The 24,850-nt window shown below is 43.6% G+C and overlaps 1 protein-coding gene across 1 annotated transcript in view; it reads right to left on the bottom strand.

The window, feature by feature from the left end:
- Positions 1-426: 426 nt before the first annotated feature.
- Positions 427-24,850, bottom strand: part of LOC145413732 (neural-cadherin-like) — a 301,380-nt gene continuing 276,956 nt past the window's right edge. The window contains exons 14-22 of the mRNA XM_080283387.1: positions 20,969-21,314; positions 20,479-20,721; positions 19,963-20,310; positions 19,369-19,690; positions 6,453-6,642; positions 2,237-2,469; positions 1,634-1,885; positions 1,058-1,240; positions 427-761 (exon numbers count right to left, since the gene is read on the bottom strand). Coding sequence (XP_080139513.1) covers positions 427-761; positions 1,058-1,240; positions 1,634-1,885; positions 2,237-2,469; positions 6,453-6,642; positions 19,369-19,690; positions 19,963-20,310; positions 20,479-20,721; positions 20,969-21,314 — 2,452 coding nt within the window. The remainder of the gene's footprint in view (positions 762-1,057; positions 1,241-1,633; positions 1,886-2,236; positions 2,470-6,452; positions 6,643-19,368; positions 19,691-19,962; positions 20,311-20,478; positions 20,722-20,968; positions 21,315-24,850) is intronic.

Genomic DNA, 24,850 nt, shown 5'->3' with positions numbered 1-24,850 from the left:
GAATCATGACAGCTGCGTGTGTGTGCAGCTGAAAGTCTGTTTTTTCCTTGATATTCTGCACTCCACTGCAACATCTGACACAAATATACGAGAATAGGGTCCATAAATTTATTTTGATGATGTGGGAAAAGTCTGTGCTCTTGATATCTCGGTGCCATGCTGGGAAGGAGCCTCCATTCGGGAAATGGAAGGTAGCTCAAATTTTGCATTTTACATTCCGATATGGAGTTCGCGTTTTAGGAAAGCTGGCCAAGTTTTCAGGTCCCAGTCTTTACTTTTAGTTGTTCCAGATGCAAAGGGAACAAGGTAAAAAAAAAAAATAACACTCCCATTCTCTCGCGTTACTTCTCTACCCTGATAAGTATGGCGCAATTGACCAGCACTTGAAGTGGTTGTCCCTGAGTGTCTGTGCCGGGAGGAGCGGCCTCAGCAGGGCGTCGACAGTTCCTCTCTGCTGCGGGGAGACGAGCAGGGCCTGGACGCCACCTGCTGGGCCTTCCTGCTGTCTGCTGTGGCGGCCACACACGCTTTGGTTGAGGGGAGAGGGAGCTGACTGGGCTGGGTCTTGCTGGTGAGTATGGGAGGGAGATCAGGCGGTCTCCCCCCAACCCCAGCAACCTCTCCTGCTCCCAGCCCGCCCCTGTTGATCAGTGAGGGTGACCTGGTGGCCTCTGGCAGGTTCCTCAACAGGTCCATCACCTCAAGGAACTCACACACCAGCGGTTTGATGTTTCCCTCCTCATCCAGGTCCGTCCGCAAACCTATGGTGGGAGGAGAGAGTTTATTGGTTAAACCCGCTTCCACTTTCTCTTTTCTCTTTTTAATAACTTTCTTTTCCAGCTTTTCTTACACCCTGGTAGTCCTTTATCATTCATTTCTTAAATAGATTCATATTGTTCACCGTTCAGTTACTGGCCTTAGTTACGAAATTACTCCTGAATACTTTGGCTGATGTTCCATCACACCGCACCAATTGGCAAATCATAAGCATCAAGATATATTACTCGGGAACAATCTCAATGGTACTTGGCTGCTTACCACAGCCAGGAACACTTACCTGACTTAGCTGAGCCTAGAGAGCCAGAGGAAGATCCATCACCCTCATAGGCGTAGGCTCTGAGGTCGTCCTTGGCTAATACAGGTTCAGGGGGCGGACCTAGTTTGACCCTACAAGGGGTCCCTGAAGACTTGCAAGGCGGGCATGCTAGGTCAGGCTCATCTGACTTTCCTTCTTTACCTTCTGTGAGAAAAGCATTAATATAAAACTGCATGACTACCAACATATTCACTTATGTTATCTAGCTTATTAAAGTGGAAGCTACAGTCACATGATTTAAGTGATAGGTGAAATGACACTTATGCAAGTGATGTGAAAAAAACATTTAATATAGGACCTGTGTGCAGTCCATGGGATTCTGTGAAAGGTCGAACAAGGCCTGAAGAAACAGAGTGAACAATTCGTGGCAAGAAGAAAACACACACACACACACACACACATATATATATATATATATATATATATATATATATATATATATGTGTGTGTGTGTGTGTGTGTGTGTGTGTGTGTGTGTCAGTGACAAATCCGCAGCCATTTAATCTGAGCAAGGCACAAAGAGTTAGTTTTGTTTACCTTTCTTTCGTGGTGGTGGAGGCGGTGATGGTGCGGGTGAAGGAGGCGGCTGCTGTATGTTATATTTGAGGCACTCTATGAAGGTGTGCGGGGTAGGGTCCTTGCCCCCTCCTCCCTCGTCCGTGCTGCCCTCTCCCTTCACCGTCATTGATGTACCCTCCTCTCCCCCCACGTCCCGCACCCCCCGCCCCGCCAGTGCTCTGCCCAACCACTGACGACGGAGGCGCACAGAGAGAACAACGCCTAAGATCACTGAGGAAGATGTGCAGGAAAAGATAATTATTTAATGGCATTAGTAATATGTACAACGAGAGGCTGTTTTATAACGTCATGAAATACCTTGTTTTTCAAATGGATGAATTTTGTAATTTTTCGGAGGAACGTAAGCTGCACTTATCGAAAGCTGGTGGAACTGAACATAGTTATTTATTAAGCTTGCAGATTTTTACTACTGTTTGACCTGTTGGCGAAGTCGCACCGAAGTTCAGCAGTTGACATAATTATGCAGCTTTATCAAATTATAGGAATCTTCTGAAATAATATGCTCATTTAATGTTGCTGTGAAGTACTGTGTGTGTGTGTGTGTGTGTGTGTTGGACTGACCGAACAGAAGGAGTGATACAGTGAAGGCCGCTATGGCTGCTGGTGCTGTGAGTGGGTGTGCGCCTGAGGTGAGGGCTGTCCACTGGCAGTTGTCCCCAGCATGGTTGGGGCCACACACACACTGGTAGCCGGGCTGCAGGTTGTAGCAGGTGCCCCCGTGCAGGCAGGGCTCCCACAAGCACTCGTCCAGGTCCTCACAGCTGTGCCCCGCCAGGTGACGCCCGCGGCCACAACTGGGAGGGACAGGCAGGAAATCAGAGTAAAATCTCAAGACCGTATCCTAATCCGGGGATTATATTCTTGTGGAGTTACGAGGCATTGTAACATCTATTCCTCGGTGGTTTTTATTGGTTCTTAAACTTTATTATTCTCATGTTAGATTCATAGATTTTTTTTTTTAGTTACATTGTTTGCATAAATATCATGGACGAGATTATCCATGTGGCATATGCAGATATAAGGTGGTGAGGAAGAGACGGTAGAAAAACTGCTAAGCTGACGAAAAAAAAAAAACAGACCCAAATGGTATGAGTCTGCTTAGCACCTCATGCTTAGCAATTTATTTGCATTTTCGGCATCACAATCTTTTGCACTGTATGTTACTTATATCTTTATTTACAGACTTAAGCTTCATCAATAACCATACACGAGGATATTCAGGCAATGAGCAGAATAATTCGCTAAGGAACAGGTGTTCTCGAGTCGCCAAAGTCACTTTGAATATAGCCATCACTTTCATTTCTCTTGCTCTGAACCTACAGTAGTTCGGCAGAGATAATAACATGAACTGAAGCCATATGTAACAAAATGGAGGATTAACAGAGTACAACGCCCTTACCCTGAACTGGGTTTAGGGCCAAACATTTGACTCTGCTCTGTGCCCTTGACCTTTGACTGATTGCTCTCAAATTTTAATTACTTCATCCTTACTGACTCTCAACCCATCAACTTAGTTTGGTCCAAACTGGATAATTTTTTAAAAGTTGATCATATCTTGTGACTCTAACTTTTGGCCTACAGTTCTGGAAACAGAATTGATTCATATTTGGCTAACCTTAAACCCGTTCGCCTAGTTTGATCCAAGTCGAATTAAATCTATTTGAGTTAAAGGGCCTAACCTTTGATATTTCCCTCTGATCTTTGTCTATGACTTAATGTTCTTAAGAGTGAATCATTTCATCCTTTCATGTTCCTCAATCCTCCCAGCAAGTTTGGCCAAAATCTGATCAAGACACCGAGCTGACTTTCTCCTTTACTTATGAATTAAGACCTGGTTTTTCGGTTAAAAATTAGTCACATATTTCTCTTACTGTCCTCATTCCTTTTTTCCAATTTTGGTGCAGTTCCGTCCGTCAGATTCTCCATAATCTTGCCAACAGAGTGACAGACAGACAGACAAACTAAACCAGATATATTCTAATCTTGAGTTTTTGCGCGCGGGTGTAACTAAACACAGGGATTAGTATAACCTGGTGCTTAATTCATAACCTTAAGTTTAGAATATATGAAGAGAAAACCAACTGCAGAAGAGAAAGCAGAAAATGAGTTGAAGATTAATTTACTTTGAGGATGGGTTCAAAACACATCAGAGACAAGTGGTACAGAGAGCAGTGTGTGACAGGAGAGTGGATGGCCAGATGACGCCTGGAGCTCCCCATCTTCCTGCTCAGCCACTTTATTCACTCTCAACAAACCTAGAAAAGTAGAACGTAAATGAAATAGGCCAAGAAAGTTCCATAACCCTCTGGATCCTGGTGTTTTTTTTCTTGCAGGTGAAGAAAATCATCAATCGTTGGCAAAATATAATCTCAGTGTGTCGCTGTCGTAATCAGATGGTCAATGAGAGTCTTTTGTATCGAAAAACGACAGCTTGAAGTGCGACCCAAGAGACAAAATACAGAATCAGTGATAACGTTTCAGTGTTCTTTGAGAGGAAGTTAAAGTCATCCTTTCATTGCGATAGGTGTTCTCTGAGGCCGAATAATATCGTTTCGTGGTAATTAGACCGAAATGAACCCGCCTTATTGTGCAGGAATTAATGGAGAGTGTTTCATATCCTTCCATCATGAGGGTCTTTCCTAAACCGAATACAATAATCCAGTGGCTGGAAAAGGAAAAAATAAATACTGTACAAGGTGGACCGTAAATTGTGCTCCGACAGGACCTCACTGGCCTTGCCTTATGCTTTGCTGGAATGGCTCAGTCTGCTGGCGTGGGAGTGTGTGTGTGACCATGGGAGTAGGATGAATAAATGATGCAGGTTAGACATTGATAGCTCTGACCGAGCCGTCCCCGCAACACATAAGAAATAGCCTGGCGGAGTAGAAGTGGAGCGCTGTATATGAACCACTCAGTATATAAAAAAATTGAGATATCTTTTTGAAACACGTAAACAAAGTGAACGGCAACTTTTGATGGATCTGAGTGAGGTGGGTGGCGTCATTTCCGGCACAAGCGAGTCTGAGGGTAAGGCTGGATGGTAATGGGGTCAATGGAGGCGGGGACGCTACGGCGGGTTAATTAATTATATAACCTCTCCCTTTGGCTTACTATCCAACAGCCGACCCTTGACCTTCTGAAGTCAAGCGGGTCATTCCAATTTTCGCCCTTAATTCTGTCATTGGCAGTCCTATAATTAGTCCATCTTAACCTGGCAAAGAATCTTGCTTTGCTGTAAAATTTCTGTAACTCAATTGTAGCATAAGACAGTTCTGCTGCTCTTCAACTTTTCCATAACAGTCCTTCGTGACCAGCACTTTATGCTAGTGTTAATATCTTTGCCATAGCTCAACATTCAAGATCGACAGACGGCAATTTCTGACCAAGTTAAAGTACACACAAGTACAAGAAAGTCATTAAGGCAGACAGTTTTTGCTAGAGTACAACTCTTCCCCAACTATACGACCCACAACAGTCGACGTTACATTCAGGTCTCTGTAAGTCCTGCTGGGTGAACAGGGACAGCATGAGTACTGGAGTCTCATCAGAACAGTTTTAATTATTCTTCCGTCACCTGGTGGGTGGGTGAACTACAGGGCCTCAGAAACTCATTTTCTAGCATCTGTCCAGAGATGGATACATGAAAAGGAATAGTAAAATCAGTTTCTATGTAAAACGAACCCTTTCCCTGCTTTCTGCGCGATGACTGTGTTCAGCTGGGAGAAATTTTAGTAGTCCAAAAACATATAACTATTTCGCTTACCTTTTGCTACTGTCTTTTGACTTTCTTTTTTCCTATGAGGCTAATACAATACGATTTTCTACATCTGATATTAATCCAAACAGTCAGGTGACTCTCTCACTTCATTCCTGCACGACAGCAAAAACTAATGAAAAAATGAAGGATAGAATTCCAGTCTTCGTGCAGATAATGAAAGAGTAAATCTTTTTCACCCGAATTCCTCATTACCTTACAAACGACTAAATTTATCATGGAAAATTAAGGTAAGAAAAATTTCAGTCTTTTTGCAAAAAATAACGAGTAAACCCTTCTCACAAAACTCCTTCCTAACTGTTCTGCAGATGACTTCATTTATCTATTTCTAATTCTTTTTATCTGTCTACCTGGGTATTGCCTGACGCTGCATGCGGTGCGAGGTGGCGTGTCTGTCACTACTCAGTTATCTCCCCACGACTCACACCACCTTTCCTTACGACATGTTTTCGCTTCTTATTTCTCCACCTCGCTCTCGGCCAGCATTCATGCTAAAACAAATCGTTCAAAACAGTCATAGATCACGGAGTGGAATGTAATTTTGATTATGACCGTATAGAAAATGTAATTACTGTAACGAAGATTATCCCGTCCCGGAGGAAATTAACGGCGCGGGAGGAAGTCAGGCTAAATTAAATCCGTCGACCAGGAGAGTATCATAGCATAAACTAGCGCAGTGCTCGCTCAGGTCATCATGGTAAAGAAAATGGGGGAAAGAGAAAGAGAGGGAGAGACTATCACCATGAGTTTACCAAGACAGGTATCATGCGATAAAATAGCATTGTGCACTATCTGATCGTATGATTAGAGAAAATAGGGTGGGGGTTGTAGCAGGAAAAAATCTGAAAAGTACTGCAAAACAAAGTGGAGTTGAAAACACATGTTTCGTACTATATTAACAAAGGCGAAGTGATTGTTATTACCGCCATTACTCCGACTACTTCGCTCAAAGCCTCTAGTCTATGAGAGAATAAGTGCAAAATAATTGTCTGTGTGTCCCACCTGCATGCAGCGTGCCCCCATGAGCTTGTACATGAGAGTGGCGGGGAGCAGGTGGTGTTGAGGCAGGCGTCAGGGGCTACACACCCCCCTGTCACACCCGCTGAAGTCGTCACCTGACCCCAGCTCGTCCCGTTCACACCAGGGGGCAGAGGCAGAGGACGACCCGAGACTCGTAGGTCGTCCACACAGGCTAGGAGGAGAGATAGATTAAAATAATTAGCTTGTTTATAAATTCTTGGTATATACTATTGTTATATGCCTAATCCATCACTTCATCCATGGTGGGAGTGAAAGACCCAATATCCTGTGATCGTCCATAAAGCTCAAGGGAAAATGCAGGAAGAGATGAGAAATTTTTACGTTTCTGTCTATGGTTTATCCCTGTATATCCTGCGTAAGCCTAATCCATCAATCTAGGATCGGAGAAAACCACCAGATGTCAGCTAGCAGTCTATACAGGCTATGGTGAGATGTAAAAGGAAGACGAGATATCAGTCGGTGTAAACAAATAACATTACATGCATGTTTGGGTCAGTTTTGTTCTTCCATTGACCGCCCACCAAGCTGTACGCTCTCTTGCAGCAACTCTTTTTCTATCAATCTACAACCAATCACACAGTTCGTCCTAGTTGGGCATGGTAAAAACGTCTCAAAAGTTCCAACACCATTAACTCATTCACCCAGAGGATGTCACTTCTCTTTTGTTCTTGCTGTCACCTGAAGATTTTGTTGAGCTTGTGGGACAGCATTCGTACTTTAGGGGCTTGAAACAACCTGTCAATCCCTTCACTACAAAAGTCTTTCCTAAGGTGAAAGAAATTGTCTGTAGGTGGAGAATTGAAAGATAATATACGTCGTAGGATTGAAAGGGTTAATTACTACTCCTTTCCACCACTCCAAGCCGTCCACCCTCAAGTACTCCTCAATTTTTATTTTCTTAGTTTCACAGCAACGTTAACTCTGTGTACATTGTTAATATTCTTTTATTATCCATGTGTTACATTTCTCTGGACAGCCACCAATAACAGGTGTATGGCACCGAAAAGAGAGAGAGAGAGACAGAGAGACAGAGACAGACAGACAGACAGACAGAGAAGCTGAAGTGTGGGAGGAAGGAGGATACAAATGAAAATACTACATTAGCGAACAAGATGGATGTAACGTAATCCATTTATGTATTTTACAGATTGGTGTGAGACAGTATATGGACAGAAGACAAACTGATGATTGAAGAGGAGAAATAAGGAAAAAACTGAGAGGAGGAAAAGTTATGAACGGGAACTCTTTCATTACGTGGCGTCCTTTTAAGCTGATTGAAACCAGCTGTGGATAGGAAAAATAAATTCGGATAGATGTCATGATACTGAAGGTGTTAAAACAATGAATGTTGTCCTTGGAATGCTGGTAGTAACTAATATCACATTTCAGATTTTGCAGGAAGTGCATTAAATCCTCACTTACTGTACAGGAAATGCTGAATATTTGTATCGCCTCAGAAATATATTTTTGCTAAAGGTACAGTCATGGAAAAATTCGTAGGATATCTATCTAGCTACAGTATCTGTCTACCTGTCTGTCTCTCTACCTATCTATTTATCTGTGTGTGTGTGTGTGTGTGTGTGTGTGTGTGTGTGTGTGTGTGTGTGTGTGTGTGTGGAGGATCGATTGAAGACTGAGTTTTTGATATAGGAGTATCTGGAGGAGCAGTGACCTGTCAAACTTCTGTGTATTTTTATTAGAGATAAGGGATGAGAAACGGTTGAAGCATAAAAAAGAAACATTAGGCAGCAGGGAAATACTCAGGGTGGAAAGGTTACAGGAAGAGGGTAAGAGGAAGAATTTAAGTGAAATAGCCATAAAGATGAAATCTGAGAAGTACAGGAAGTATGGAGAATCTTATAAGAGGTACAGCAGTGTGCACGGCACGCAGAGACTTACGGTGTACGGGAGTGAGATGGGGGAGGTAAAGAGGCAGCTTGAATGAACCAGTAATGTGTCTGTGAGCTCGTACGAGCGAGCGAGCGAGCGCCATGTTACCACAATTCCCTCTGATATAAAGTTATTGGCGGAATCTTCGATATCTAATTGCATGAGTTGATGCCAAAAACCACAGTGTTACGGCCGAAAATCTCTTTTAATCTGATTTCGTAAATGAGGCATTCACTGATCAGAGCAGAACACTTCCTTGGAAAACTCAGAATTCCAAGGGATTCCTACGCCTGTATGGGTGAGTTTTTGGTTGATAAAAAAAATTATTGAATGGATGTATCACATGCAGAAAGATTTTTCAACTCTACTTCACATAGCAGTAAAGTTATTGTTTTCTGCTTAGCGTGATTGTCGGGTCGGGCCGGGCCGCTGATTTCCAGACTTAACTGAGAGTAAACATCGCTCGTTCACTCGCTCGTAATGGGGAAGTGAAAGTTACATGGGATACGAAGAACAGAGCATCAAGGGAATGGTTGAGGAGTAACGGGAATGAAGACGTTGATATACAGAAGGGAAAGTATGAAATTATAAGCAGGGAAGAAAAAGGAGTAGTAAAGGAGCCAGAAGAGTGTAGATGGGAAGTGAGAGAGACAAGTTAGCTAACAAGTAGCGAGGCAGTAAAAAGTTATTGTGGAAGGCATTACAGAAAGTTGGAGGTGGAAGTGGGAACGGCAGAAAAGTGAAGGGAATGGATGGTAAAATGTTAGATGGTGAGGACTGTGAGATGGAAAGAACATTTAGTTAGTTGCTGACTGCAGTAATGGAAATAGATGCAGTGATATCAGATGTGGGGAGCCGCAGACCAATGGCAGGAAGAGTGAGAGGGGAAAGGGATGGAAATTAGTAGAGGAGATGTATGTTCATCGGTGAAAAAAATGAAGACAGAAAGGCTCCAGGGCCAGATAGTGTGAGAAATACTGCAAGTAAAGGAGGCTGCAACAGACTTGACGTGGGAGTTGAGTAGATTAGCTTGGGAACAAAAAAGAGTCGCTGAGGAGTGGAGGGAAAATAAAACTGTACCCTCGTATGTAGCAAAGAGCGAGAGAAGTGTGTCGGGACCACATGGATGAAAGTGATGATTTAGAGGATAAAGGTACTAACTGCAGAAGGACTGGTGTGTGAAGAACAGTGCAGTCTCAGGGAGGAAAGAGAATATGTTGATCAGGTATTTACGTTGAGGTGTCTAGCAGAACATTTTGTGGGGTAAACAGAATCTTGTTTGCATGTATCTGAAGAAGACATATGATAAAGTAGATCGACAGGCACTGTGGAGAGAACAAGGAGTAGCCCATGCAGGATCCATTGGATGTGTTGGAGTAAAAGCAGCTGTGATTGTGGTTTGTACTTCGAGTGGGAAGTTCAGCTTGTATGTTGGATTGCAACAAGACTATGATATGTCAGTGTGACTGTTTAGTGTGCATGGGGATGAAGCACTGAGATAGGTGACCTCGAGGACACTTGGGAGGGGAGTGGTTCTAAAGTGAGGAGGTGAAGAAATTGTTAGCACTTCTGTTTACAAGTGGTGCACATTTTGAAGCAAATGTGGAGTGGAAGTTTCAGTATGAGTGAGGAATTAGGTAGTTCGCGTGGAAGAATAAATATAAATGCAGGATAGAGTAAAGTAATAACTTTTGAATGGTATACATAAAATGTATGAAGGAAAGAACGAATTAATGGCATTTGAAAGGGACACAAAAACGAATTGCTGGTTGAGATTGAATGTTACAGAAATGGTAGATGTGCAGGTGATCATGTAATTATGGAGGAAAATAGCACGGGTGCTAAGAAGTAACAAGAAACAAAAATGGATTAAAAAACAACCAGAGACCGCGTGCCTCCGCTAGCGCTAATAAGATTTGTGATTTATATCAGTAATTCCTCTTTCTTACCGGATGCATACTTTTACAGTCTCACAGTCAACTAAATCTGTGGTCTTAGTCTGGTTTGTTGAACAAACTCAAAGAGCGCATACCTCCACCAGCCCCAGTCAAATCTAAGATTTACTCCCGCATCCAATTCCAGATCCACCTCAAAACCTGATCAACTCGTCGTTTGACACACTACCCACCTATCCCTGAGATTTCATTGAAATCCGACAGCGACTTTTTCAAATATCATGTACTCAAACAGACAAACACGTATGAAAACAAAACCTCCATTCAACTTATTTAGCGGGAGTATATTCAGAAGGCATTGCAAGACAGTTTATAGGTCCAGTACTAAGACAGAATAGTGCGACTAAGGGCTGATTTATTACACACTTAAAATGGACACACGATCCCTACTTACATTCTGTTACATAATAATATGGCTGTATTTTTTTCAGCTTAGGTACAGCGTTATAGTTTGTCATTAAAAAAATGGCATTCTCAAATAATTTTTGAATCTCGTCCTGTAGACGGCTAACCTCATCTGAGTGAGCGAATCACTTGCTCAGGTCGCTGTACCACAGGGTTTGACCTTTCTCCTGTGTTCGTTCCTCTCTCAATCATATAAGAAAAGTGAGAAGTGTGACTGGACTGACTGATATGTAACATTACAGTTGTAACAGACGTGCAAAGTAAAATCATAGTGAGTAATCAGTATTGGTTATAAATAACTGAAAGCACAGCCATTAGCATGTTTGGATTAACCTCCAGTCAGAATGCATCTATGTATGAGGAATTGTGCACGTGTTCTCAGATACTGATAAGCATTTAACAGTATTTCAGTGTTAGTTCAGGTCTGATTAAAAAAGGAAATAAAATCTGCGAGCCTTGAAATGCTCCTCCGTAATACCAGTGTGATTGGCAGCAGGAAAAAGAGAGAGGGAGAGGGAATGTGAGATAGGGGAAGGGAGAGTGAGACTGTGAAAGAGCGAGAGGGAGACAGAGTGTGTGTAAGAGGCAGAGGCAATGGGGGAGAGAGAGAGAGAGAGAGAGAGAGAGAGAGAGTGTGTCAGAAATTGAAACCCAGCAAAACAGGAAGGGAAAAGACGGGCAAGAAGATCGATGAAAAAGATTTGTAGTTGTGTGAGAGGGACAAATGTGGTGAAAGTCGATGTTGTGGAAATGACAGAGGGGCTGGGGAGGGTGGTCATCCTGTCCCATTCACCCCCCCCCACCACCACCACCACTATCACCACCACCACCACCACCACCCAGCCTTTCCAATTGTCCTCGCCATAGATCTTTCCCCCCTCTAACTTGCCCCTCTCAGATGTCAGGACTTTTCTCTGCTTGACTGGATTTTTGTATCTTCTCTCCTCTTCTCTCTTCTACTCTCCTCTACTCTACCCTCTTCTCCTCTTTTCTCCCTTCCCCTTCTCAACCCTCCTTTCCACTCCTCTCCTCTCCTCTCTCTTCCCTCCACTACCTTCCTCTCATCTCCCCTCCCCTCCCCTCTTTACTCTGATCCTCTCTGTTCTACTCTGCTCTTTTCGGCTATATCTACTCTCCCTTCTCTCTCTCTCTCTCTCTCTCTCTCTCTCTCTCTCTCTACATACCTGCCTACCTCTCTGTCCCTTTTACCCTGCATCACTCCCTCTCAGTTCCCTTTTTCTCTCCACTTTCTCTCCGGCGCCGGACACTCACCTCTTTTTTTGCACTTTTTCACCTGTTTTTTTCTCCAACTCAGCAACAATTGCCCTTCCCCACTAGCACTTTTTCCCACCTCCTGATTACCCTTCTTTCCGGCATCCCCATCCCACCCCCACTCTCTGGGTCATTGGTTCTCCACACACAAATTGGCCTCTCTCTCTCTCTCTCTCTCTCTCTCTCTCTCTCTCTCTCTCTCTCTCTCTCTCTCTCTCTCTCTCTCTCTCTCTCTCTCTCTCTCTCTCTCTCTCTCTCAGTTTACGAGCATTGAGAACTGAGGTCACTGGGTTTGTGTGATCTCTTTATTTTTACTGATGCTGCCTTTTCTTGTGGATCTTCATTTCTTATTTTCCATTGGCTTGGTCTAGTCCTTCATACAAACTGATTCTTTAGTTCTGGATTATTTTTTTTCCTGTTTCTCGGTCACTAATTAATCCCCTCCACCTTTTCCCACCAGTCCCAGCCGCTCTCCCTCACTTGGGCTACAAACCGAGAAAAATTGCCCTAATATATCACCTCTTTTTTCGACTTTCCTCTGGTGGCGAGTGTTCCTATGACGGGGGAGGCATGAAATACTTTTCTGCCCATAAATGAGTCTCTTTGATATGATACGCGAGGGAGGAAAGTGGCTGACATGGCCTAAGTGTGAATTAGACGCAGTAGACGTACTTTTGTTCCTGACTACCTCCGTCTATTTCCTCCATGTACCTCGTTCTGGGTCGTCCTTTCCTCGTTCCTTCATCATTTTTGATCTTATGCACTCTATTCGTTTTGTTGAACATACATTTTTGTCAGCACGTCCCTTGTCCAAACCACCTCAATACATTCCACTTCCCTAAACCTACACGATCCACCTCCACTCATTCTCTCTGTGTAACTCCACATGCACTCTTTTGATAATAGCCTACATCTCTGTCGCTCTAAATAGATTATCTGTTCTTTATTTTTAATCTGTATTTTTTACTTTTTTTGATGAGAGAGATCAGGGATGGTATTCTGTTCTCGATTTTCAGATGTGGGGGCATCTCTTTCCAGCCCATTTAGTCAGGCACACATTAAGGATTGCCGGATTCAAGGTGCTACACCCCTTAAGCTAAGTGACGCACCATATTACGGCCCTCATAGTCCAGCATCTGTCCACCACTTTCGTAAGTGTTTCTTACACTATTTCTTTCTTATACTGTAGAATAATATGGAACATACTATATGCTTTAATTTCCTGTATTGTCAGGTTCCGTCCATAAATACTTCTTTATGGCTATATTTTCTGCTTTCATCCTCAACAGCAGTCAGTAAGCGTTGTATTTGCTGTGTGTGTGTGTGTGTGTGTGTGTGTGTGTGTGTGTGTGTGTGTGTGTCGGTTTGTTTAAAGGTACCGGTATGGACGAACGTTTGTAAGCCTTCATTTCTCGGCATTCGCATTCAGGAGGAGGAGGAGAAGGAAGAAGAAGAAGAGGAGCAAGGAGGAGGAGGAGAAGGAAGAACAAGAAGAGGAGCAGGAGCAGGAGGAGGAAGAGGAAGAGGAGGAGGAGTCAGGGGCAGTAGGAACCGTGGCTCCATCGTCGTACAGTCATTTGTCTTGCCCTGGTGAGAAATGAATGGCCCTTGTGCATTACGCCAGCCTGCAAAATAATGGTAGTTGCCAGCCAATGGTGTTTTGGCCCCCATGATGTGTTTATCGCCCGCTTCATGCACTACTTGCTTGTCTACATTTGTTTGTTGTAATTTATCTACCTCCAGGGGTGGTTTTGCGTTTCACGGGATGCGTATTGTCGGGGTCCTGAGGTATGTGGTGGTTTAGTGTGTTTATTCTGATATCCACCTTTTTTCCCTCTTTGTGGGAAATTGATGATGATGATGATGATGATTAAAGTAATCATTTTATTTGTACTACTCTATTTACTCCAACGATTATAATGCCTTTGCCGCGAATGATCTTCCTGTTTTAGAATAAAACTGAATGACGCTGGCAAGAATGTTACAAAGACGGTGTTACACTGAAGGTCTTCTCAAATTAATTTTAAAAAATCATCCGGCTAAAAAAAAAAAATCATCGTACTGAAGCGATTAATTTGCAAACGTTTCTTCGAGAGGTCCTCCAAAGGTTAAAAAATAACTCTGTGGTAACATGAATAAAAAATTAATATAAGAAATAAGTGGGTGTAAGATAAAACGTTTTCTTGTTCACCCTTGCTTACATGTTTTCTCCCCACAGGTTTTATATCACATCTTTTCTTCTCTGTATATTTTTTCCTATTCTCAGAAAGGAGAATTTGTCTCCTCTTCCTCCTTGTTTTTAAAAGTATACGTCCATCTCCTGCTCAGAGTACCCTTGTTACCGGTACTAATTTTCATATTTTTTAGCCCCCTTTTCTTGACCATTCTCTCTCTCTCTCTCTCTTTCTCTCTCTCTCTCTTTCTCTCTCTCTAGGTATATCTCTTTCTTTGCACGTAGCATTTTTTCCTCTTTTCTCTTTTATATTTCGTCCACTCTTCCTACTCCCCACTTTTCCTTCTTCCTTCGTATTCTTCCCCTCGTTTTTCATCCGCGATTTAACATTCTCTTATTCTTTCCTCATTTTCATCGTACATTCCGTTACCTCTTCCTGCTCCTTCGTTTTCCTTCTTTCTCTTCATTCTCGTCATTCCTCTCTCAGTTTAACCACTCCTTTTTCTTTATTTCTTTCAGGCGCACCTCCTTCTCGTCCCCTCCTGAGAGTATTATTTTTTTTTATTTCCTCATTTCTCTTATTCTGTTCCCTCTTATGTTTTCTTTTTTCTCATCCTTTAATTTTTTTTTTTTTCACTCGCTCATCCGCCTGTTTCCGTCAGTGTAATAGCTCCATTTTCGTATCTTTCACGCCTGCCTCTTAACCTTGCTCATTCTTTCGTCATTTCTCAGTTTTTTCAGTCCGACACCTCTTCTGTCTTCTTTTTCTCTTCATTCTTTCACTTGCCGTTTATGTCAGTGTAACCTTTCATTTCTCGCCCCGTTGAAGCATATCTCCTTTTATTTGCTTCATCTCTTTTTCACTTCTCTTCTGCATTCAGCTGCGTCCTCCTGCCTCCTTCATTTCACTTTCACTTCCCATTTCCTCACCAGAATTCTTTTTTCTTTTTAACTCCTATTCTTTTCTCTACCTTATCTGTTTTTCTCATTTCCCTCGAACTTTCCTTAACGTTTTCCAATTCCCTTCTTTTCTGTTTCTCATTCTCTCACTCGCATTTCTCTCTTGCTGTAGCTTTCTCTCGTTTCTCTCCCGTTTCGCTACCTCAATACTGTGTGTGTGTGTGTGTGTGTGTGTGTGTGTGTGTGTGTGTGTGTCTCTCTCTCTCTCTCTCTCTCTCTCTCATCGTGTCCCTCCCGCCTTTTCCCATTCGCCACGCACCCTTCCCTTCGTGTCTCTCTCCTTTCCTCCACACACTTCTTTCCACCTTTATTGTCTTTCATTGTTTCCTTTATTGTCTCGTTGTTCACTCTTTTCTTTCGACTTTTTTTTTTTTATCACATTTCCCTTGATCATCGCTCTTTAATTTTCTTTCATTCCTTTACACAGCTTTTCCCATGATTTCCTTTATGTTCTCTCCTAGGATTTTCTGTCGTTACCCCTTCACAATTCCACATCTTCCCATTTTCTGCGGGACTCTGTTACATCTTCGCTCTGTCCCCTCTTCCTCTACTGTAGGTTATTGTTTTATTTCAGTTTTCCTCAGATTTCTCTCAGTCCTTTGCCTTTCTACCATATTTGTCTTCTCACAGTCCTCCGTCTTTCTCCCTTGCCTACAGTTTCTTACACACAATAATTATTACTTTAGTTTGTTTTGTTGTTTCCTGTCTTACAATCATCATTCACTTTTCCTCTGTACAATTTTCTTAGTTCCTACGATACTGAATTTCTCCTCCCTTCTTACAACTCATTTCCACTGCTCACAGTGCTCAGTCCCCTCATTCGCCTGTGCATCCCTCCTTGCGTCCCACATGTATCATAAAGATTATTATAGAGAACTGTAGCTCAAAGGGATGGCTACCATGGATGGATTTGCCAGTAATAATGGATAGCCTACTACTAGAGTACATGTGTTGAGGTAATTAGATCTTTTAAAGCATTTCTGCGGTGAATATGATATGATAATTAATGAATGTAACACTCAATTTTGTTGTTGTTTGTGGCACACTGACAGATAAAGAAATGAAACTGGATGGCTAGTCGTAGAATTGTGCAGCTGGTTCATGTTAAGGTTCACCACTCACACTTCATGGTTCTGTATCTTCCGCAGTCAGGGTCCACGCCAGTGCGAAGGTGGCTCATGTTAATAAATCTGTTCCTTTGTTTCTTCTGCGTCCCCTCCTCCCTTTATGTGCCCCCTCTTTCCTTTGTGCGTCCACTTCTTCCTCTGTGCCACCACCTTATTCACTCTGTGCCCCCCGCCCCCTTTCCTCCTCCGTCTCCACCCCTCTATCCAATCGGTGTTTGTGGAGGCCGTGAGGGCTGCCGGGGGCCTGGGTTCATATATATAAAGAATTTTAACCATTTTCCAGGATATGCAAGCCTGCATGATACAGTAGCTATTTGTTATGAGGGAGATTTTTTCGTTACATATCCTCTCACTTCAACCTTCACTCTAGTTTGGGCGGGCAGTGTTGGCCGCTATATGAGGGAGGACATAGGTATAAACAAAATATTATACACCATTCAGGCTCAAGAAAATTCGTAAATGTGGAATCTGGGAACCGCCCGCTGACAGGCCGGCATCCCCAATACGACCGCAGCCTGGGTCTGAATTCTGGCACGTCGCGCTGGTGGCAACGAGGCACCGGGACAGAATGTAGTATCAGGCTCTGGCGTACTTTTCGGTGTAAAACACAGGATCATCACGTCAGGCCTTACAAATCTGAAGCACTGGGCACTGAATGAAAGAGGATATTTTAATGGGTCTTACCATATTTACAAAGACAACATTTTATTAACGTTAGGTCGCGTGTTCCACTAAACACATATTTGTATTCTGATGGGGCCTGTTGTATTGAAAAGAGCATATCTAAGTCTCCGTTCATTCTTTGTCACATTTTCACTGCGACACCAGCAACGGAGAATAATGAGGCGAAAATCTAGCGCTTGCCAGGTTCGTTCGAGCATACCTGAGTAGACTGCTACAATGACATGGAGGTTTTTCTGCTGTAGTATGCCATCTGTGTTCGCCTTCCTGTACAGCACACTTCGATCTGCTTAGCCACAGAAATAACGTAACGTCTTTTATTGGTTTATTCTTCTACCTCCAGACGATTTTGTTGAGCTGAGGAGAACCGTCTAGCTGTGAAGGAGTTAATGGAATCTGTATTTGTACTACTGGTTTGAAATATATCAGAGTAAAGTGGTCAACAAATAGCAAAAATATGATGGAGACGACCTCTCCGGCCTGAAGAGGTTAATATCATTACAGACTTCTGTAAATTACCTTATTTTATTCGGAGACCAGACTCATTCTTAGTTGTTATAGTGTCATGTGGCAACCCTATAAACAGATGGCATGGCGATTTATCTGCTTAGTAAGGACAACTATAGTTTTCACTTCTTGTGCGCAGGGGCCTGAAACTAGTCCACGCACCGAGGTGCAGAGCATTTACGAACAGGTGATCTGCCTACGCCTTTGATGACAATATGTGGTCTACGAACCCCTATCGCATATTAAGGATTCGAATCGATGTGTACAGCACCTGATCATCACCTAAATTATCCCTTTTGAATTAAATATTCCACTGAATGTCTGACAGAAAAGGTACTGAATGTTGTTTAAGAAATTCGCTCTAAACAGTACAGGTTTAAGCCTTTGGTACAAGAGCTCAGATGAAGATTTTTTTTTCCATAATGGTGTTCAAGCAACAGATAGTTTTGTATACAGCAGTAGGTGGGAAAAAAATGATGCCGAATGAAAAGAACAATGCCGTGTAAAATCGGGACAGATAACCTTAATATGTAAAATAAAAATGAGAATGAAAATAATATTTTTGCTTTTCAGAACCATGAATTTGTACTGTATGTGTGAAAACTAATTTTAATGAAAACTTGTAAATGAGATAGAGATTTGTAGAAATTACACCAGTATTTGAAATAGGCTTCAGTTTTGAAGGTGCAAGGAATAGTCTTAAGAACTTTAGTGGAGCAGTAGATAGGACGCGAACATGAAAAGGCTGGATAAACAACTAGATGTAAGTGCTTGGTGGTAAGAAAAAAAACAGCAGTGTTCTTATGATGGAACTACTGTATATCGGTCACTTGACAAGAAAACAAATCAGAATTGTACGTAATTAAAAACAGACTTCAGGTTTTACCATTTTCATCATCATCATCATCATCATCATCATCATCATCATCATTTTACGGTTTACTGTATTTGTAAATGTGTCCGTTTACCTCACTGCAGCTTCCATGGAATAGTATGCACTGACTGTCATCGTCGTTAAGCTCTCACCCTTAAGATCGTCTCTCAGCACCTCGTCTCATGTTTTCCTAGGACGGTCATTTTTTCTCCTACCCACATTCATACTCAGCACCACTTTACATAGTTCTGTTCCCCAAAGCTATTCAGATTTTTAAATTTTGCTTAGTCTTAAGAAATGTTAACACAAGGCATCAAGAAAAAATCTAGACTGGGTATATAGATTTCCAAGCAAATACTTGGTACTGCAGTAATGATGAAATACAAGGCTTGGAGTCGAGTGGTAGTGATCGAAGGACCTGTATGCGTCAGGTTTTTCAGCAAGCCAAAGGAAGTGAATAGTAATAATGACAATAGAAAAACCATGATCGAGGATGTAATCAGAATGGATATGAAATAATTTGATAAATATTCATATCCATATCAAAGGACTGACACTACTAATGTGGGGAAAGGGAATGAAGAAAAAGAGAGTTTTAGTGCATTACAGTAGTTAGAAAAATACTGGGTAGTAGTAGCAGTAGTAGAGTAGCCTCGATCTGTCTGGCAAAGCAGATCCATCAACCGCAGGCAAGCAACCGCCCCATCAGGGCCATCTCGTGCAGCGAACCTGTGTTCCCTTGTGGTGGACAACGCGTCGCCACAACAAGACGCAGGAAAGAGTGTGGGGGTTTGGTTCCTGGATGGAGGCAGTATATGTCTCCACCCAGTTAACAGGGTCACCGTATTAGGCTCCACATCATCCCGTTATTTGATGATAATTTACTGTCTCCTGTGTGGTCTTTTGGCTGTTTTAAATACTCCTAAAGGGTCACTGAGTTCATCTTTTTTTCAAATTAATTTCGAAAGTTTAAGGGAAGAGGCACATTTGTGTGTGTGTGTGTGTGTGTGTGTGTGTGTGTGTGTGTACTCACCGTCGTGCAGGTCGTCGTGCACAGTAATAAGGTTAACACCAGCAAATTCCGGGATGCCGCCCACAGTAACACCATCGTGCTTGTCCACTTCGAGGGGCTCCGGTGGCATTCTGTGGTCGTCGGAGGGCCGCAGGAGGGACACCAGGGACTCGTTTCGCCGCCATCCGTCCCCGTCGTCCACCGTCACCACCAGGTTGTGTCCGTGACGCTCCGCTCGTACTGTGTGCCACGCCCCGTCACCAACCGGTCGCCCATCCACACACGCCACCCGCGCCGCCAGACCCGCCCCAGACATTGACGCACACGCCACACCTGCACGCAGCTGGCGGCAGGTAGGGTACTGTCACTCATCATATAAGACAGTCAAGTGTCGCCGTTAGGCTATATTGTATGTTAGTTTCACAAAACTGATTAGCTCCTACAGCGAGTACAGTAGGCATCTTTTACTCAACTTTGGAGGGTGCCGCACCAGTAGACAGAATAATGAATGCTATATCTAACCCGTTCACTTCAAAATATCTACTGTAAGTTGAGTAATATTGCATACAGATAGCAAGAATACAATACGGGTTTAGGTGTGTTTCTGTCACTGACCTGTAGTGTGAAGGCAGCAGCTCGATGGTGTGCGGCCAGGTGCAACAGCAGCCCATCACGCCTCCCACGAGTCCGAACCCGCACCTGCACCCAAACGCGCCGAGGCGAGGGCGTGAAGGACAGCGCCACCTTGAGGTAGGAGGCCGTACTAAGGCTGGCAGGTACTGTGGGCGTGTAGCAGCTCGGCCCCGCCCATCCCGCCTCACACTGACACTCGGGGTGGTTGAGGCCACCCACACACGACCCACGGTACCCACACCCACCTATGCCGCCTGGGCAGCTGTCGTCCTGCGGGCGGCACCCTCCCTCGCTGGCTCTATTGGCGGCCGGCTGGCCCAGGTCCACCAGCTGCAACAAGGCTGCAGAATGGTCAGTTAATGATCACCCATTGGCATCAGGCGGATATTACTGTGGCATACTGCACTAGCATTATGGTTACTACGTGCTACCAAAGTATACTTAAATGGGTCATATATATAGACGCACCACCATGAAGGACATAGCTGGTAGTCTCACCTGACCGTTGTAGGTAAGGTGTGAGATGCAGCCATCCAGTGGCCGTGCTGTAGGCGCCATACCCCACCCGTGGTCCTCTGGTCGTGGGGGATTGTGTGCCAGCCCACCAACCTGCAGCGGCCACGACCCCGCCCACACCTCGCCACCTATTTTGTTGGCCCAGGACGCTCGAGTCACGCAGTGGGAGTCATCAGTGGAGTCCTCCCACCCGCGGCCACACAGATCCACCATTACTGCCACCCCCTAGCCGGCGGAGACATTGTCAGTCAATGGGGGAAACATAGGTTGAGTTTTGTAAACTCTTCCAAGTGACCGAAGATTTCTTGACATATATATCAAAATAATATGGATACAGAAGAATATTAAGGATGTACCATACAAAGTATATCGCTAAGAAGGAGATGCTTCGAAACTTTCTGTACCACCTAAATACAGCTGACTAACCGAAAACATTAAGTCAGCATATCAGGTCAAGTGGCTGTGCCGTTACCTGTGTGTGAATGTAAAGGTGGATGTCATGCCAGTCCCCGTCATGCACCGTTGTGTTCACCAGCAGTCTCAGTGGCCCGCCCCCGCCCTCCACCAGCACTTGAGGCCGTCCGTCAACCAGTTGCAGGGCCAGCATTGGCGTGGGCGGGTGATGGGGACGGCGAGGGTGGGGTGCAAGGGGTCCGGAGTAGAGGAGGAGGGCGTGGGCCTGCCGTGTGAGGACCCTGAGGGAGAGGGTTGTGGGGAGGCAGGGGGGCAGAGGTCTGACCCACGCCCACCCCGTACCGAAGAAGGAGCGAGCCAATACTTTACACTGGGGACCTGACGACCCTTGTGGACACACGCACCTAAGAAAGAAATAGATATCACAGAGCACAATATTTGCACATGTGTACAGGCAGAGACACAGATATCTTCCCAAAGCCTGACGAATACAAAGAAAACAAAATTGAAACATCTGCAACACACACTAGTAGGGACAGGATTTTCACTGTATTGCAACAGTTGTAAGTTTTTTTCAGAGGGAAGTGGGAAGATACTTGTTTCTCTGACTATCTGATGTAAATGGTACATGCTAGTTCCATTTTATTCCTTTTGAAGTGTAGGGACCCGGCATTAGGTTGCCATAGTCTAGTGCGTTTAGGTGTTGATGACCAGTCTCATTCCCTTGGTGGTAACGCATAATCGAAAAACTTTTAATCGCTTCATGGAAATGGAACCTACGGAGTGCCGTTCACTCTATGGGATCGTGCTAACCACCAGAGTCCGTACATTATCTGTGTCGAAGATCCTCATTTTAAGTAACTGCAATCGCTCTTAAAACCAATTGCTCGTGTACACAGAAGATGGGAGGATCTGCAGCACAGCTCTGATAATTCCTAGTGCGAGATCAGAGGAGGAGTATCCTTTCCTCTTGTGTAAGAAGGATAATCAAGCTCCTTATAGTCAAAGGCCCGTAACCTTGTGAGGTTAGGAGGCCTGTTCCTTAGTGACTTATTTTGCCTGATTCACGGCAATATATATACTGTACGGAAAAAGCTGCATAAATAACGTCCAGCAAACGTTTTATATGCAGGAATTAGCCATCCTCTTTTTATTCTAACTTGGTCTAAAACTGGCATTTCTCAGTCCTGAATGCTGAGCTATAATAAGAGATTAACACAAGAAATTGGCACATGTCACGAAGAAATGCTGTGGAAAGAATGCAGAGCAATAGCATTATACTTTTCTGCCACTGAGATCCGTGAAAGAGGCCACAAAAGGAAAAAATCTGGGTTTAAGTTTAAATGAAAAGTGTATAGTAAGAAAAGTATGCAATAGTCCCGTAATCTGACGCGAGTAAGGCTCAAAATGTTGGCGTTGGAGTCACTACATCCCAACGAAAAATATGTTTGTGACTTATATCTATCACCATTTAGGACACTAAATACGTACGTGGAGGTTCATCTCTTTGTCCCATATCAGAAAAGGGATAATTTATCTCAAGCATGACTGTGAATACTGGATATTTGTAGTGTACTTTAACAACTGATATTTATGATGTGTTGAGAATGGGTAAATCTTGGGTCTCATTAGTGGTGTGTGTGTGTGTGTGTGTGTGTGTGTGTGTGTGTGTGTGTGTGTGTGTGTGTGTGTGTATGTGTGTGTGTGTGTGTGTGCGTGCGTGTGTGCGCGGGCGCGGTAACTCGGGCTTGTGTATGCTAGTGTGCGCGGGTGTGGGCAGAGAACTTAAAATCAAATCATCATACAAGTTTAATCAAAAGAAAAGGTTCCTTCATGTTTTATATATATATATATATATATATATATATATATATATACATACTGTACAGTATATATAATGCCATCTTAGTTGGCATAAAGAGTACAAGTTATCTGAAACAGGATAATGACGATGATGATGGTGATGGTGATGATGACTGATTTATATCAGCGAATATCAATCAGTCAGTCTATCTGTCTGTCTAATCTGTCTGTCTGTCTTTCTGTCTAATCTGTCTATCTATCTATCTACTGTATATGCATCTCTCTCTCTCTCTCTCTCTCTCTCTCACACTGTAACCTACTGCCAATGTATCTGTCACTATTTTTACGTCTCGTTATGTAAATATACTCGTATCATATTTCATTAATTGCTTGCATTCGCGAATTTTATTTTTATCCATATCAATAATTCAAACAGAAATATGAACGATCCCCCAAAACAGAACACACACACACACACACACACACACACACACACACACACACACACACACACACACACACACACACACACACACACACACACACACACACACACACACACACACACACACACACACACACACACACACACACACACACACACACACACACACACACACACACACACACACGAGGCGGGTGGTTACTGTCACCCTTGAGCAAGGGGATGGGTGTATGCGTGTGTGAAGTCACAGCGTTGCCCTTAAATCGCACTATACGAGCTCTCAGCACTCTTTCGGGAGGGTAAAAAGCTGACCATCACGACCATCACGTGATCCTTCTGACTGACTTACCCGGTGAATTACACAATTTTGCACAGCGTCCACACACACACACACACACACACACACACACACACACACACACACACACACACACACACACACACACACACACACACACAGGGTCATACGTTGCACAAATGGTCATACAACAAACCAACAGCACCATAAAGATTACCAACGAAGCCTGTATATTTGTTTTTGGACAAGCTTCCGTGTTTATTACATATGAAACTATATCAGCGGTAACAAACGTGTCGTTCCCTCCCACACACCACACCACAGTCAGGCCCTCACACGCACTCCATCACACCCACACTTTGCATGCATACTCACTCTCCATGCACTCTCAGTCCACACACGCATAATTAGTCTTCACGGTCTCTCGCTCTGCATGCACTCTCGCAGGCTCTTCATGGACGTCACAACCATATTTTGGGGGCATACTGTCACTCTGGATGCACTTTAATTTTACACTCAGTTTTACAGGCTTTGCACACTCTTCACTCACTTTACTTGAGCTCACACTGTGCACGCTGTTGCATCTCTACTTTGAACGCACATTCACATTGCACGACCTTGTATTCTTCACGCATTTTCGGCTTTGCACGCGCTTTACACGCTACATGCACACTGATATCCGGCAAGCACTTTCGCATACTCAAGCCCTGCAAGCACTGCCATATAATGCATGTACTTTCACACCATGCAGTCTCTCCCATCCACTCTTAACATAGTGCATGCTTACATTTTGTAAGCACTTTCATTCTCCATACTCTTCCACAGACTACTGAAATACATTATAGGATTTGAGTGCACTGTACCACCTTTCATTGTATCACACCCACACTTTGCATGCATACGTACACTTTAAGCTCTGTCATTTTACACGAATTTTCATTTTGCACGCCATTTCGCAGGTTTTGCACAAACTTTACACTTTGCTTTTTATTTTCACACACTGAACACACTTTCTTTTTCCACACGCTTCATACCCTGCACTCGTATTACACTCACACATTCCATGCATTCGCACACTTTTCACTGCCTTTACTTTTGCGCGCACATTCACAGGCATTTCATACACACAATACATATTTTGCATGCACGCTTACCATGCAGGCACTGGCACGCTCTGGACACATTTACAGACTTAGATGTGCTTTCTTACTCTGCACACACTCACATAACTTCTTAGCATAGGCACTATTGTACACACTCTTATGGTACACACTATCGCACCCTGGGCACTCACGCCCATGCAATTTCCAAACAGCCACACCACAGGCTCATACTCTACGTAATCTCACATAAATTGCACCCACTTTTGCATACTTTGCATGTACTCTGACACT

The sequence above is a fragment of the Coenobita brevimanus genome, chromosome 97 (assembly GCF_032717465.1).
Source record: "Coenobita brevimanus isolate Jiangsu-jjx chromosome 97, ASM3271746v2, whole genome shotgun sequence".
NCBI lineage: Eukaryota > Metazoa > Arthropoda > Malacostraca > Decapoda > Coenobitidae > Coenobita > Coenobita brevimanus.
Note: the sequence above shows the minus strand (reverse complement) of the source record. Positions and strands in the feature narration are given on the sequence as shown.